The 16,467-nt window shown below is 43.7% G+C and overlaps 1 protein-coding gene across 2 annotated transcripts in view; it reads right to left on the bottom strand.

The window, feature by feature from the left end:
- The window catches only part of SECISBP2L (SECIS binding protein 2 like), a 36,894-nt gene extending 20,754 nt beyond the window's left edge, over nt 1–16,140 (bottom strand). For both annotated transcript variants that reach the window (XM_082198365.1, XM_082198364.1), the window contains exons 1-4: nt 15,988–16,140; nt 5,078–5,256; nt 3,846–4,170; nt 1,478–1,613 (exon numbers count right to left, since the gene is read on the bottom strand). In XM_082198365.1, the coding sequence (XP_082054491.1) occupies nt 1,478–1,613; nt 3,846–4,170; nt 5,078–5,256; nt 15,988–16,011 (664 nt within the window). In that variant the 5' untranslated portion in view covers nt 16,012–16,140. The remainder of the gene's footprint in view (nt 1–1,477; nt 1,614–3,845; nt 4,171–5,077; nt 5,257–15,987) is intronic.
- Nucleotides 16,141–16,467: the final 327 nt, after the last annotated feature.

Here is a 16,467-nt window from a genome sequence, read left to right on the forward strand (position 1 = left end):
TTTCCCCTTCCTTCTACAGCCTTGGTGCTTGAGTTTCTAAAGTGCAAGATAGGCAATGGATGGTACCTATTTTTATTTTATTTATATCCACTTTCCCCCTACAATGGGACTCAAGGAGTGTTACACAAACTAAAACAGCACATTTAAAATACAAAATGCTAAAAACAAACAAGAACAGCTGTTGCTATGTTGTGTGGGAAATGTCCCAGATTCTAGTTAATTATGCTTGTTTTTAGGACCCTATTCCTTCTCCCTCATTTTCCATTCCCACTCTGCCCTGGTCCGCATGTGACCATTCAGCACAGTTAGTCTTCACTGGACCATTTTTGGACTTGGACAGCTAGACTGAAAGTAGTAATATACTGTCAGTTGTGATTATGTTCATAAGACAATGTTCTGAGAAAATAACTGAATAAAATTTGACTTAAAAAGACAGAAATATTAGTGGTAAAGAAAGGAGATACCAGTGGCGTAGCGTGGGGGGTGCCAGGGGTGCCAGCCGCACCGGGCACAACATCTGGGGGGGGGCGCGAGTCCAGAGGGAAGGGACAAGTTCCTTCCTCCGCTGGGCTCCCCGCCGCCACCACCAGCCTTGCGCCCTAGCGCGTGCGTGCCCTCCGCCGCCGCTGCGGCTGCGCTCCACTCACTGCTCGCAGGAGGAGCAGCCGCTGCAGCAGCGCCGACGCCGCCACCGACGCCTGGCCGGGCACGGGCAGCCTCCGCACCCCGCCGCCGCCGCCATCCCCTCGGCCCAGCCACAGGCGGTGGCTGCTTCTGCCGACTGGGAGGGAGGAGAGCTCCCAAAACCCTCCGAGAGGAAGCGGGCGGGCGGGCGAGGGTCTCCCAGCAGAAGGGGGTGCCGCTGGCTCCGGCTCTCAAGCGCAAGTCTTAGCCGCGGGGGGGGGGGGCGAGGACGGAGCACGGCTGGAAGCCCCCGGACCCGGCTGGGAGGAGGAGAGGCGCTCGCCAACCCTGGATCTGGAGCTCCACCTACAGCCCAAGGAGAGGAGGGGGCGGGGAGGCGCCCGAGGGGAGGGGGCTTCGGCTGCCTCGGTCCGCAGGGGCTCCGCAAATAAGAAAGTTAATAAATTCCTGCTGAGCCTTTGGGTGGGGGTCCTTGGCTCCTTCGCTCGCCCCCAGCCCCAGTGGCATAGCGTGGGGGGTGCAGGGGGGCCGGGCGCAACACCTGGGGGGGCGCGCTCGCACTCAAGTGCTAAAATCCACGGGTTAGGGGGCGCAAATTACTTGCCTTGCCCCGGGTGCTGACAACCCACGCTACGCCACTGGGAGATACAACACCTGAATGATGCCTAATAGCCAATGTAAACTTGCCCAGGGGCCAAGGCAGATAAAGCATATCATCTCAGAATGGGAGGAACACCCAATACTTCCATCACAGATATTCCTATATAAGCTTTGTACAAGGACCTTTTCCAGGTACAAGGAAATTTCATTTAAGCATAGAATATTACTGTACCTGTTTGCTGACAAGCATCCACCAAGAGTACAATTTTAGGTCTGCTCTCAGGGCCCGACGCACTGGTCTCTTTCTGGATAGCAACACTTTTCACTGGAGGCCTTTTGCTTTTTATGTGTATCTGTGGAGGCTGTTGCTGTTTAAAATGATTAGCCAAGGAAAGAGATTTATTTTGTAAGCCAGTGGACTTGGTTTAGGAAAGACAATTTTCATATAAGATAAGCACAGAAGATTATTGAATATTATCCGCAAACATTTGGAAACTAACCTTAGATCAATCAGCACTTTAACAAAAAATCAACGTATGTTCCACGCAAAACAATGAATAAATAATGAGTACCAAGTACAGTCCATTGTTTAAAGATCTTTCATATTTTGCTAAGCAGCTTTCATCTATCTGTACCGATAACTAATAAACTACGATTTCTACATTAGGTACATTCACACTTCTGATGTTCCAGCTATTGCAACGTGTTTGGAACCCAAACCTAGCATGTCAAGCTGCTGAAATTCTGACATTTCAGTAACAGTGCTTTACTGAAGTATAACTGTTAAGTGTGATTTTTAAAAATGTATTGAGAACCTTTTGGTAGGTGTCCAAGTATGATAATTAAGAATTGGACATAGTCCAGAATTCTATCATTCTTGGAAGTATGGAAGAGAGTATTAAGGGTAACTCAAATGGATAAATTAACTGCTTTTAATACATCTTAAGCAGAGGTTAGGCAGCACTTAAACACTATTAATTCCTTTTGGAATTAATTTGCCAAAAGCAGCAATTTACTATTATGGTGGCTTTTAAGAGTTTTTAAAAATATTACATCCGTATGGCTGCCTGTGTTTTTTTAAGAACTGTCATTTAACACATTTAAAAATAAAATTTCAAAAGCAAGTACAGTGGTACCTCTGAATATGCACACCTCTGGTTGTGTATCTTTCGGGTTACACACGCGGCAAACCCGGAAGTATTTTTCCAGGTTTCATTGCGCGCACATGCACAGAAGCGCTCTACCGTGTTGTGCGCATGTGCAGAACAGGTACCTTCAGTTGCAAATTCCTCGGGATCTGACCGGAGCTCCGGAATGGATCCCGTGCGCAACCAGAGGTACCACTGTACATAAATATGACACCTATTCATGTTTGCATGGATGTGAGCTAGAGGTATTCATGATTTTCAAGAAGGGAGGGTAAAGGTTTTTAAAATGTATCGAGTTCAACACTACAATCTTACCACAACACTTCAGAAACACCAAAAATGAAATTAGGCTGATACTGCACCACTTTTTAAAAAATAAAACAGTGAGCATTACATTACTCTAGGCAACAGATGTGTACATTGTGGTTACAATCTTGCCTCCAACTGCACATGTGTAAAACATACTGAATTCAACAGGAACTGTGTGCACTAGATATAGCAAAATATATTGGAAGACTATTTTTTAGAAACCTCAAGTAACCACCATATTCTGCTGGCAAAATAAACTAAGGGTGTCCTTTATTTTTTTCAAACTGCTTTATCCTCAAAACCTAAGCAGGTAACAATAAAAAAAAATATTTTGTCTTTTATAAAGGTGCATTTCATATGGAGTACTTGTCTTAACTTTTGTTAGTTTTGATACCTGTATCAGATAAAAACTATGTTATATGTGTGTCTACATGTGAAAAGGTCTTGAATCACACAACACCTAGGCTTGGGCTTTTGTGCATGCCCAATTGCATAAACGAGGCATGGCCAAACCTGGCCCTCCAGCTATTTTGGGACTACAACTCCCATGATCCCTAGCTAACAGGACCAGGGGTCAGGGATTATGGGAACTGTAGTCCCCAAACAACTGGAGGGCCACGTTTGGCCATGCCTGGCATAAAAAGACCGAGGAAGGGAACAAGTGAGAGGTTGTGCTCTATGCTGCCCCAATACGGCATGCAGAATTCAAAAAGTTTATTCTCTGTACAAAAATATTTCCTAGATTCTTGTATTTCTGGTGTAAAATATTTTTTAATAGGATTTTCATTTCCAGTATAGTGTTTTACAACAATGATATGGATACAGTCAAACCCTGGTTGTCGAATGTAATCCGTTCCAGAAGCCCGTTCAGCTTCCGAAATGTTCAACAACCAAGGTGCGGCTTCCAACTGGCTGCAGGAGCTTCCTGCACTCAAGAGGAAGCTGCGTCGGACGTTCAGCTTCAGAAAAACGTTCACAAACTGGAGCATTTACTTCCAGGTTTTCGGCATCCGGGAGCCAAAACGTTCCAAAATGGAGGCGTTCGAGGACTGAGGTTGGACTGTATTGACAAACATATACTTCACCGATATATTCCAAACTAGCCATTCATCCTTCAATTATGTTGCTTGCTAAAGGACTTACTTTTTGCACAGTTGGTCCCCTGTTGGAGCTTCTACTCTGCTGACTACATAATGAAAAGACCTGGTTGGGTTGGGTTGGGCGATCCGTGCATTCTGCCGTGACTGTATTTATGGCACTTGTTGTCTGGAAGGGTGCTGAGTAAGGGGCTGGAAAAGGATGATAAAAGCCCATGACCTGGGCACATGGTGCTGGCATCAATTGGTAATACGTGTATTCAGCAGACACAGGTGGCTGGGCAGAAATAATGGGATAAGCAAGGTATGGACCAGCAGGGTTTGGGTTGGGCTGCTGCCATCTGATCTCATTGTTATACAGCGGAAGTTGCCTGTGGAGAGGAAGAGAATAATGCACTTTCTGAATGGTTAAGTGTGCAACAGTCCACCAGCACCGCTTCTTTCCTTTAAAACCAAAAAGAAAGATTTTGCAAGTGCTAAGTGCTGTCCATCCCACATACATTTCCCCACTGTGTTCATATGGCTGTCCAGTTCTAGGGATGAGGAACTAATTGCACCAAACTGTACTGCACAAGCTAAGTATTACACTATTGTGAGATATTGAGTGCTATACTAGCATTGGAGTCCTATGTTTTTACAGGTAAAATTATAGACAAGTCCTCACAGTGTCCATTCAGAATTAAATTCTGCTGAATTAATGGTGCTTACTTCCATGTAAATGGGATTACAACTGCAGTCTTAAACATCAAAGGGAGACCTGAATTACATGATGTTTCCAGAGGGTTCATCATAGTCCTATGCTCGGTGAAAATATGAGCAGTTTTCTGCCTCAGCAACTATGCAAAGAAGGCAGCAAATGGAGGCCACTGCCTCATTTTGGAAGTGGCATGAAGCTAATTTCGCTGCTCTAACAGATAGCAAATTTAAGAGGTGGCTTGAAGGTCTGAGCCTCACCACCTTTCATTCAGGAGACACAAAAAATAGATTTTTTCCCTGAATGGTTAAAAAAAAAAAAAACCTGGAGAGAAAGCAAATAAGTTCCTTCTACAACCATATTATTCAACTAACATGCAATCTAATCCTCACATGTTTACCCAGAAGCAAGTAACACTAAGTTTGGAACAGCTTACACCCAAGAAAACATGCACAAAATTTCAGCTTTAAGTGCTGAATTTTAGTGTGAAAGCTTACCAGTATTTTAGGGAACACAGAAAACTAAATGGCAGATGCAGAAAATATTTACATTCATTCATTTAGTCACAGAATATATTTAATTACCTATTGGACTGGTTTTCCTGAACAAATGGGTAGCAAGTAATCAGGTAGCTAGGAATAGGAGCTGGTTCCACGCCATTAACTCCTCCACTGTCAGTAGGTAACGCCATAGACATCATAAGTGAATCCGGACCCTTCTTCTGAGGAATGAATGGTTCTACTTCAGCAGACAGTTTCACATTCTTAAGAGAAAAGAAATAAACATGTTAACATGTTAGGGAACATAAACTAGAGTATTTTCTGGGCTGCCAGTACTTAAGTACGGTATGTCATAGCCACTAGGGCTGTATTTTCATTTGGTTTACCATGTTACATTTCCCCAGTCAAAATTATTCAAGCAAAATTACTTGCATTTAAGATCAGCAATCCCAAAGCTGGTAGAATACTACATAGACTGTTACACACTGACACACACAATTTATTCTAGTTCCATGTGCAGGAAATACCGTATTTTTTGCACCATAGGGCGCACCCAGTTTTTAGGGGGGGAAATCAAGGGAAAAAATATTTCCCCCCCACCAGCCCCAAAGAGGGGTTGTGCGCAGCTATGGAAGAAGGCAAGGCAGCGAGATAGATCCCGCTCGCTGTTTTGGCTTTGCCTTTAGCCCCGTGCAGCCTCTCCTTGCCGGGAGAGGTTGCGTGGGGCTAAAGAAGCCATAGCCCCGTGCAGCCTCTCCTTGCGGAGGGTTTGCGCGCAGCTATGGAAGAAGGCAAGGCCGCGAGCGGGATGGATCCCGCTCGCTGTTTTGGCTTCCCCTTTAGCCCCGTGCAGCCTCTCCAGTGGTCAGGGATGATAGGAATTGTAGTCCCGAAAGAGCTGGAGGGCCACGTTTGGCCACCACTGCCCTAGGTTGTCATCTGAACTAGCCAGATGTTTAACAGATAATCAATCATTGTTGTTGTTTAGTCGTTTAGTCGTGTCCGACTCTTCGTGACCCCATGGACCAGAGCACACCAGGCACTTCTGTCTTCCACTGCCTCCCGCAGTTTGGTCAAACTCATGCTGGTATAATCAATCATAGACAGTCATTTTTTTAAAAAAAACTTTACAGATGTCTTGCCCCAAAATGGCAGCTAGATATTCTGTTTTGGCGACTACCTTGGTTTAAGGAGCCATTTCTTGCCGTGTGTGTGTGTGTGCGCGCGCGCGCACACACACACACACACACCACACACACAAACACCTTATTTCAACAAACCATAGTTCAGATAACCTAGTGGTTAAACTAAAAGAGAAGAGAAAGCTTTATGGCCACTTGTGTCCATACCAGAGGAGGAGGAGGAGTGCTTAAACTCAAGGCCTCCTTCAATTCTTTCCTGCAAAAATAATCTAGTCCCAATTTAAAGTAACAATTGCCTTTTCCTGCACATGCCAACCTGAAGCTTAATATTGCTTTGGAGGCCTTCCTCTGGGTAGCTTCAGCAGGCAAAGCAAATCAGGGCAGTACCAAGGAAAGGGACTTTTGATTAGTGGCATCTCAGCTATGGAACAGCCTCCCCAAAGATGGTCATAAAGAGACTTTGTGGTATTTTCAGTGCCAACTGAAGTCCCTTTTGTTCATCCAAACTTTTAAACTGTTTTAGAACAGGGATGTAAATTATTTCATGCTGCCTCAATGCAAGTAAGTTTTTTTGAGGTTTCTTGTTTTATTGGTTATTGTATATAGTGGTACCTTGGTTTACAACCATAATTTGTTCCGGAGGTCCGTTTGTAAACCAAAACAGGTTGTGACCCAAGGCGTGCTTTTGCCAATGGGGCCTCCCAAAAAAATATGTTTGTAATAAAAAAGGGGGGGTTGTAATCCCAAAAAAGGTTGCAAACAGGGACATGCACTTCCAGGTTTGACGTGTTTGTAATCCAAAATGTATGCAAACCAAGACGTATGCAAACCAAGGTACCACTGTATTATGTGTTTAGTATTTTGTTGCAAGCCACACAATAAATGGTGACTACATAAATATATTTCATAATAATTCATAATCCAAACCCACCTTTGAGCAAAACAGCAGGATATAAGATTACCGGTAATTAGTGTATTGTTTTCTTATTCAGGTTTAGTTTGAATTAAGTTTGGCTTTTGATTTCAGAGCCTCTACATTAAGCCATTTGCAAATAACAATCTGTCTATTGTTTCCACTTCTATCAGAGTATGGATTACACAGGAACCTCTTTCTGCTCTAAAGGAACATGCACACTGGTGACACTATATAAATACAACCATCAGTACTTACATATTCTATTGTTTGTGTTAGCTATTTTCTTTCAAAGCACAGGATTTTAAGACTTACCCAGCTTTCAGTTTAATTTTACAGAATGTATGCAATAGCTCATTATATATGTTTCCCACTGACCATTACATTTCTTCCAAGATATTTAACATAAAGCCACCTTTGTTTTCAATATAAAGGCTACTGTATTATTTAGCAGCTGCAGCGACAGAAGATGACACTAGCAGGAACAGACTGGTAAACTTTGTCTTATAGTTACAGCACTGTGTTTAATCTTTAGACTACAATATACAAAAAACCTGTAACAGACGTTCAATATTACCCATTAAAACAGAACCCATGCTGTCCTTCTAAGCAAAATAGTGCTGTCGGCTGAAGGCACTTTGTGTAATTAACACAAGGCAGATGCTTACATATTATGTTTCAAATTCAAAATAATGTTGGGTTTTATACTGGCTAACAGCTGGAAAAAGAAGCAGCCTAGTTATAATAGTGACCTTTTATCTTTCGGCAATTTGAAAAAAAAATTGGTCAGTTTTAAAATTGAGAATATGTAGTAACAAGCATATTAAGAACTTACACTTTGCCTATTTTAAGAGTCGCTTTGTAAACACAAAAACAAATGTGGCTATAGTTAGATTATTCAATGCAATCTTAAGGAATGGGAAATATGCTGGTTGACTAGAAGATAGCAGGAGCATTTTATGCAAAGTTCTGTCTGAAAAATCTTACTTTTTAATCAATGATGGGGTAGTAATTTCTCCACTTTTAGGACTGCTTGTGCATTAATGTAATACAAGTTACATTAGGCAAATGGAACCAATGTAGTAGTAGTACTGTTTAAAAGCAAACTTTTATTTTTCAGGAGACTCTCACTAGAAAGCAAACACTTATGCAAGCAGAAGTCCAGGCATGCTAAAATTTGTATATGTTAATTTTCAGCATCTTCCTTTTTCTCCCTTAGGCTGGAATCTTAAACAGACTTACTACGGAGCTAGCACTCTAGAACTCAATGTGGCTTACTTCTGAGTACCGTATTTTTCGCCCTATAGGACGCACTTTTCCCCCTCCAAAAATGAAGGGGAAATGTGTGTGCGTCCTATGGGGCAAATACAGGCTTTCGCTGAAGCCTGGAGAGCGAGAGGGGTCGGTGCGCACCGTCCCCTCTCGCTCTCCAGGCTTCAGGAAGCTCTGCGCAATCCTCCGGAGCCCGGCGCAAAGCGGTACGTCCTATGGGGCGAAAAATACGGTAAATGAATAGTAATGTGTTATTAAAATCTAAATAGCTTAAGGGGAATGTATGCTATTGAGCTATGTCTTAACATTTTCATTGGAGTATTTCTAAATATAAATTTCTAAGTAATGCTTTGAATAGGACATTTAAAACAACTCGATTGTTTTGACATTTTTCTCATATCATATGTTTCAGTCAAACTACTTTTGGTTACTGGGAGGGGATCAGATATTGTTTTTTATTATCTGTTCCAGCTCAACTGCCAAACAGAACATCTTACAGATTCAGATTAACATGCATCATTTATCTGTTTTAAAAAGGATCATACAAACTGTTTCATTTGCTTGCATGTTAGACTAATGAATGGGTGTTTTTTTTGAAGATACACAAGACAAAGCAAATTCCGACCAGGAAATGGGTATACTAAGGCATGCAACCCTTAGTTGGGAATACTGTATCTACAAATCTACAAATCAATATTCAATGAACACATTGGGTGAAATGCTTTTACAAACTCAATACTGCCAGTATGACATCTTTGATAGGTGAAGACACAAACAATGGAAGCTCTAAGATTGCACATGACATGTCGTATGACATGTCATGTGCAATCTTAGAGCTTCTATTGTTTGTGTCTTAGCTTTATTCAAACAGATAAGCTATAAAACAAGGTAACATGAGTGGGCAGGAACACCATCATTTTATAAATGCTAAGTGCTTTCATTAAGTACTGAACAACCTGTTCACGTGAACACCTACTCATAACTTTCATATTTAATTCCTTACTCCTACACTGTGTTTATAGAATCATAGAATTGCAGAGTTGGAAGGAGACACAAGGGTCATCTACTCCAACCCCCTGCAATGCAGGAATCATTTTTCCCAACATGGGGCTTGAACCTATGACCATGAAATTATGAGTCTCATGCTCTACTGACTGTGCTTAATTAATACAACTTCCAAAAGGTCTCCCTATAAACTACATGAGGGTACAAGTAATACATGAAGAACAGCTCATATAAAGTAATCTATTACTTAGCTTCTAAACAAGGCCAAACATCATTAGGATAGGATAGGATAGGATAGGATAGGATAGATGGGTGACACCTGGCTTGAGAGCAGTACATGTGAAAAGGATCTAGGAGTCTCGGTTGACCACAAACTTGACATGAGCCAACAGTGTGACGCGGCAGCTAAAAAAGCCAATGCAATTCTGGGCTGCATCAATAGGAGTATAGCATCTAGATCAAGGGAAGTAATAGTGCCACTGTATTCTGTTCTGGTCAGACCTCACCTGGAGTACTGTGTCCAGTTCTGGGCACCACAGTTCAAGAAGGACACTGACAAACTGGAACGTGTCCAGAGGAGGGCAACCAAAATGGTCAAAGGCCTGGAAATGATGCCTTATGAGGAATGGCTATGGGAGCTGGGCATGTTTAGCCTGGAGAAGAGGAGGTTAAGGGGTGATATGATAGCCATGTTCAAATTTATAAAAGGATGTCACATAGAGGAGGGAGAAAGGTTGTTTTCTGCTGCTCCAGAGAAGCGGACATGGAGCAATGGATCCAAACTACAAGAAAGAAGATTCCACCTAAACATTAGGAAGAACTTCCTGACAGTAAGAGCTGTTTGACAGTGGAATTTGCTGCCAAGGAGTGTGGTGGAGTCTCCTACTTTGGAGGTCTTTAAGCAGAGGCTTGACAACCATATGTCAGGAGTGCTCTGATGGTGTTTCCTGCTTGGCAGGGGGTTGGACTCGATGGCCCTTGTGGTCTCTTCCAACTCTATGATTCTAAGATTCTATGTACAATTAACAGGAACAATTCCTACTGACCACAGGGATTTGCATCTGTATAAAAATGCATATGTTTGGATTGTAAGGTTTCAATCCTACAATTACTTGGGCATGAATCCTACCAGGTAGCAAGGATCCAGTACTGGAAGACTTTTAATTTCATTACTGTATTTTAATTTCATTACTTTTAATTTCATTACTGTATTTATAATTTTTTTTAATAAATTGTATGTTTTATTTTTAATGATACAACTATGATGTTTAGTAACTGAATCTATCTGGATTACATTTGGATTAACAAAATGCAACTCCTCCTTCCCTATCACAATCCAAGTCCATTTTAAAAAGTTTAAAACTTACTACTAGAAACAACTGCATTATAAAACTGTAAGAGTCTATCTTAGCCAACCTTGATTTGTACCTCCATGACTTCATAAAGGCCAAGGCTTACTCTACATTAGAACAGATACTTCCCAAGAAAAGGAGCTACTAAGATTAGACACTGGCCTAGTTCACACATCAGTGCAGTAGCAGAGTGACTAGGGAGGAGCAAAATGGCCCCAATCTACTCTCTTGGAGACCCTGCATTCATGCTAAGTCATAACTTGTCTTAATGTGATGCCTTTAAATCAACGTGGCAGCATAAGGAACATATCGTGCCATTGGTTCAAGCACAGAACAAGTTGTTTTGAAGCGAAGCATGATACAAGGTACCAAGCTACTTTTTGCAATCCGTTTCCTAATTTTGTTATTTGGCAACTGTAAACCGGCTTTAAGGAGCCATTTGGCACCTAGCTTATATATCTTGAGTTTCTAACACCAATATCTTGTGAAGGCATGTGCCTGCTGCCTGGCACAATACTATGCAGCATACGACTTTAAGAGGACTAAAACCAACAATGCCCACCCACACCCTTTCGTCCCCTTAAGAAAAATGTCAGGCAAATGTTACAGGAACACAGAAAAACTGTCTTTAACCAAGTCAGACCACTGTCTATCTAGCTTACTACTGTCTATGCTGACTGGCAATAACCCCTCGGGGCTTTAGAGAAGCCTTTCAATGTGTTGTCTAGAAACACTGGGGAGCAAAGGTGAGGCCTTTTGCAAGCAAGTGGCTCTACCACTCCTTTGAATGAGACCTTATCCTTGAACCTAATAATTATTATTATTTTATCTTGAAGTCGTCTGGAGCTTCTTCCTCTTCTACAGCTATCCATGCCTAGTTACTAAAATCCAGATAATGGCTGGCTGCAAAGAACTAAAGACACAGGAATATACAGTGGTACCTCGGGTTACATAACGCTTCAGGTTACAGACTCCGCTAACCCAGAAATAGTGCTTCAGGTTAAGAACTTTGCTTCAGGATGAGAACAGAAATCGTGCTCCGGCGGCACGGCAGCAGCAGGAGGCCCCATTAGCTAAAGTGGTGCTTCAGGTTAAGAACAGTTTCAGGTTAAGAACGGACCTCCGGAATGAATTAAGTACTTAACCACTGTAATGGTAGTACATGGAGGTACCACTGTAATGGAAGAATGCAACAAGGAAGTAACCATTTCATGAAGTCAGGTTAAGAACTTTGCTTCAGGATGAGAACAGAAATCGTGCTCCGGCGGCACGGCAGCAGCAGGAGGCCCCATTAGCTAAAGTGGTGCTTCAGGTTAAGAACAGTTTCAGGTTAAGAACGGACCTCCGGAATGAATTAAGTACTTAACCACTGTAATGGTAGTACATGGAGGTACCACTGTAATGGAAGAATGCAACAAGGAAGTAACCATTTCATGAAGTCACCTGAAGGCTAAATTACAATTCCTACTAATTAAGCCACAACAGATTGCTCAACAAGAGTGATGTCTGTGGTTTAGTAACCATTCTCCCTTCAGAAACAATTTTTAAAAATATTCATGGAAACTACAGGCAACACAAAAGACCTGTTAAAAACAAAAGATATGTAACCCCAAACAGCCATATCTTTAAATAACAGCAGCAATGATCAGATCAAACTTTGTTGTTTTGGGTAGAAAGTCACATTTAGGAACATATGCTGCTGCCTAATATTAGGTCAGATCATAGATCTGTGGTCTGACATCTAGGCTGGCTGTATTGGGTATGGGTCCTGCACTGTAGAGTTGGAAGGGACCCCCAAGGGTCATCTAGTTCAACCCCCGACAATGCAGGAATCTTTCTGCCCAGCGTGGGGCTCAAAACCATGATCTTGAGAGTAAGAGTCTCATGCTGTACCAACTGAGCTATCCCAGGTCTGATTGGATGATTGCAATGTGCTTTAGGTGGGGCTGCCCTTGAAGACTCAAACTTCAGCTGGTCCAAAATACAGCAGCCAAATTCCTAGCTGGGGTTCTGGACTTAGATCTCACCGAACCAATTTTAAAATAGCTGCACTAGTTACCAGTTTGTTTCTGAAGCCAATTACAAGTGTTTAAAGCCCTAATTGACTCAGCCCCCACCCCCCAATACCTGAAATACTGTATCTTTCCTACAGACCTCCATCAGTTTTAAGATCAGCGGAGGGGGCCCTCTTGATTGTTCCACAGGAGCTCAGGGGAGGTAGTTTAAGAGAGGGCTTTCTCTGTAGTAGGCCCTAGGTTTGGAACTTCTTCCCCACAGAGATTCATCCGGCATCCTCATTACACAATTTTGGTGAATAAAGAGGTGAAGACACATAGAATCATAGAGTTGGAAGAGACCACAAGGGCCATCGAGTCCAACCGCCTGCCAAGCAGGAAACACCATCAGAGCACTCCTGACATATGGTTGTCAAGCCTCTGCTTAAAGACCTCCAAAGGAGGAGACTCCACCACACTCCTTGGCAGCAAATTCCACTGTCGAACAGCTCTTACTGTCAGGAAGTTCTTCCTAATGTTTAGGTGGAATCTTCTTTCTTGTAGTTTGGTTCCATTGCTCCGTGTCCGCTTCTCCGGAGCAGCAGAAAACAACCTTTCTCCCTCCTCTATGTGACATCCTTTTATATATTTGAACATGGCTATCATATCACCCCTTAACCTCCTCTTCTCCAGGCTAAACATGCCCAGCTCCCTTAGCCGTTCCTCATAAGGCATCGTTTCCAGGCCTTTGACCATTTTGGTTGCCCTCCTCTTTATCCTGACACACCTCTTTATCCTGGTTTTTGGTACATGGAATCTGTATTTTTAGGACCCACCTTAATTTTTGTGATTATGTTTTAAACTGTTTTTAGCACTGTGTTTTTTTATAACTTGTCCTGTGACCTTAGGGAGAAGTGCAGGTAATTAAAAATAATGATAGTGATAATAAACTGAAGAGATTGATATTAGTCAGACAACTTTATAAAGAGGATACCTTCTGTGGACAGAAGTTTAAACTCTTATCTTGCAAGTGTCAGTGGGCTGCTTCAGTTTATCTTGGCTAAATATGCTGCAATATGTACAAACCATGCCCACTTAGAAAGCCTCTCCATGGCATGGCTGATAAACTAGGAAATCTCTAACCATGGTTTCCAGTTCATTTTCCTGGTTCATGTGAAATGGGAAACTATGGTTGTGTACAGATTACTAGCTTAAAAATGCAACTAGGTTGTCGTTACAAAGGCAAAATGTTTAATATCTTAATTTTAAAAGCTGTCTGAATGCATCCACAATGTGTTTAAACTCTGCCAATGGGTCAAATTAAACATTACAAACAAAACAAATAAGTGTGTGCAATGAAGCCCCAATGGTGGTGGTGGTGGTTCTTTTAAATCAAGCAACTTTAAGAGGCAGCAATTTTAAGCAAGGGATGTTTAACTCTTCTCCTTCCAACTGTTTTTCCACTCTACCAGCTGTTCTCCCTACAAAGAATTCCAGACATATGTGGATACTTTGGAACCCTGAGGAGGGGAAGGGATGGGGCTGGAGGAGAGAAGCACAATATTGATATAAGAATCAGCTGGTAAGGAAAGGTTTAAGTAGGCACTCCCTCAACTCAAAATCAAAGCCTTTCACTTTTAATCAAGCTGGTTGGTGCTTCATTTACATGTAAATGTGAGTTACATATAGTTTTCCCTCTATGAAGTACAGTAATACCTGAAATTCTCAGGGACAAATCTCTCTCGCTCTAAAAGCCACCTGACTTCCCCACTTGCCTCAAACTGGAAAGAGGTGTGTGAAGAGTGAGGCGAAGAAATACCCATTGCTGATAGGTGTCCAGCTTTATTGGAAAATTACGTCTACTTTGAGGAGTAGGTGAAGGATATCCAACCCTCAAGTCAGTCACTGACAATGATTTTAGCCTCAAAAAAACAACTGGGGAGAGATGCAGTTTCTGTCCCATTCCTCCTCCTGACCTCATTCCTTTTCGCATTGCAAGACTATAGCCAAGTTCTACTATATTTGCTAATCCAGGTCTTTCCTGCCAAGACTGGAAATTTGATAATTTGTCAGCATTATCATCCTTTCCTTCCCACTAATAAAATAAGTTCCCAGTTCAAAATTCACTAGGTGGCATTAGACAAGCCACTATATTCTTCCATCCTTGGGCAGCCTTCCCAGTACTTTGCAATAAGAAAAATACTGGAGTGTCATGCAGAAATGTTTTAGGAGTTACTGAAACAATGCATAGCAAAAGTGCCTTGAAGCCCTGAAATTTCTATCCAAGGAGCTAATTTTGTCCTCACAAATTCCCAGTGAGGTAAGCTAGCCTGAGAGAGGCAGTGGCCCCAAGGTCATAAAGGGAGTTTCACGGCTGAGTGGGGTTTTAAACTCTTAAGTCTCAGTTCGACACTAACCACAATACCATACAGAAGCGTACTTTAATGTATTACTGCTACGGAAACCAGCACCATTCAGCTAGCAATAGCTGGCGATTTAATCTTCAACACCCCCCACACCCATAACACCAGTGGTCCATGTTCAACGCCTGCTAGCTTTGCCTTTGCTTTCTTGCTCCAGAATTTAGATTCCTTGCTGCAGAATTTAGATTGGGGGGGGGGGGTGAAGAGAGAGGAAACAATCTACATATATCCTTTGCTTATTAAAACTTATAAAGAACACCCTACGGATGTCAAGAGTGAGAGCGTTGTATAAACAAGCTCCTTCTCCCAGAGCTTCAACAAATCCCTTTAAATCCCTCACTGCCCTGGCAACCTCGCCTAATTCCCCTCGGGCCCGATCCCACCCGCGTCTAGGGCTCAAGCCCCATAACTCCCGCTGCCGCTCCCCTCCCCCCCCCCGTCCCCGATTATTATTATTATTATTGCTACCGCGACACGAAGCACCCTCTCGGTTTGTTTACGTGTCGGTGGCATTTGTACGCCGCCTCCACAGCAGACGAGTCCTTTGGGCGACTCCCCATAAGCAAGTGCTACTAGTCATTTAACGCCCCCGAAGTTAAAAGCCCAGGCTGAGAAACCAAAACAAAAGCACAGGAGGCGCAGAGGGGACGCCTGAGATTTAGAAGGCCGGGGCTTTATTTAAGCCCCTCACCATTTCAGCCGCCGCCGCCCCCTCCTCTTTACTTAGGCACCCCTCAGCCACTAACCCCTAGGCATAGCTGCCTCAAGGGACTTCCTCACAGGATTTTGGGGGGGGCTTGGTTTGCGGGCCACCCCTCCCCCCGTTGCCTAGCAACCCCTCGGCCGGGGGTCGGGCGCTGCACGGCGGGCTCCTTCGCCGGACTCCTCCCTACCTGGCCGCCGACGGCTTTGTCCATGGCTCCAGCAGCCAGAGCAGAGCGGGCCCGGGCGCCTCTCTCAGCGGCGGCGGCGGGACGCTTCTTCCCCCATGGCTCTCTCTCTCTCTTTCTCCCTTCCCCTCCCCTCACGGACCGGCTTCCCGCTCACCACCCCCGGCGCGGCGAGCAGCTAGGCGACTCCGCGGCGGCTGACGCGGCTCCCGAACAAGACCCGGCTACGCCACTAGCGACGGCTTGAGATGGAGGCGACGGAGGGGAGGGGCGGGGGAGGAGGAGGAGGGAGCATCTGGGACGGGAGCCGGCGGGAGACACGCCGCGCTTAAAAGCGTTGGTTTCAAAACGGCGTCCTCCTCCGCGCTCGGAACTCCCCCCTCCCATCTTCTCCGCCGTTGCCCAGCAACGCCGGGCCTGTAAGGCTAGTATGGAGCCCAGCTGGAGTTCATCAGGGGGAGGGCTGGTGAAACTCCTCCGCGC

The sequence above is a fragment of the Podarcis vaucheri genome, assembly GCF_965113315.1.
Source record: "Podarcis vaucheri genome assembly, chromosome: 14".
Lineage (NCBI taxonomy): Eukaryota > Metazoa > Chordata > Lepidosauria > Squamata > Lacertidae > Podarcis > Podarcis vaucheri.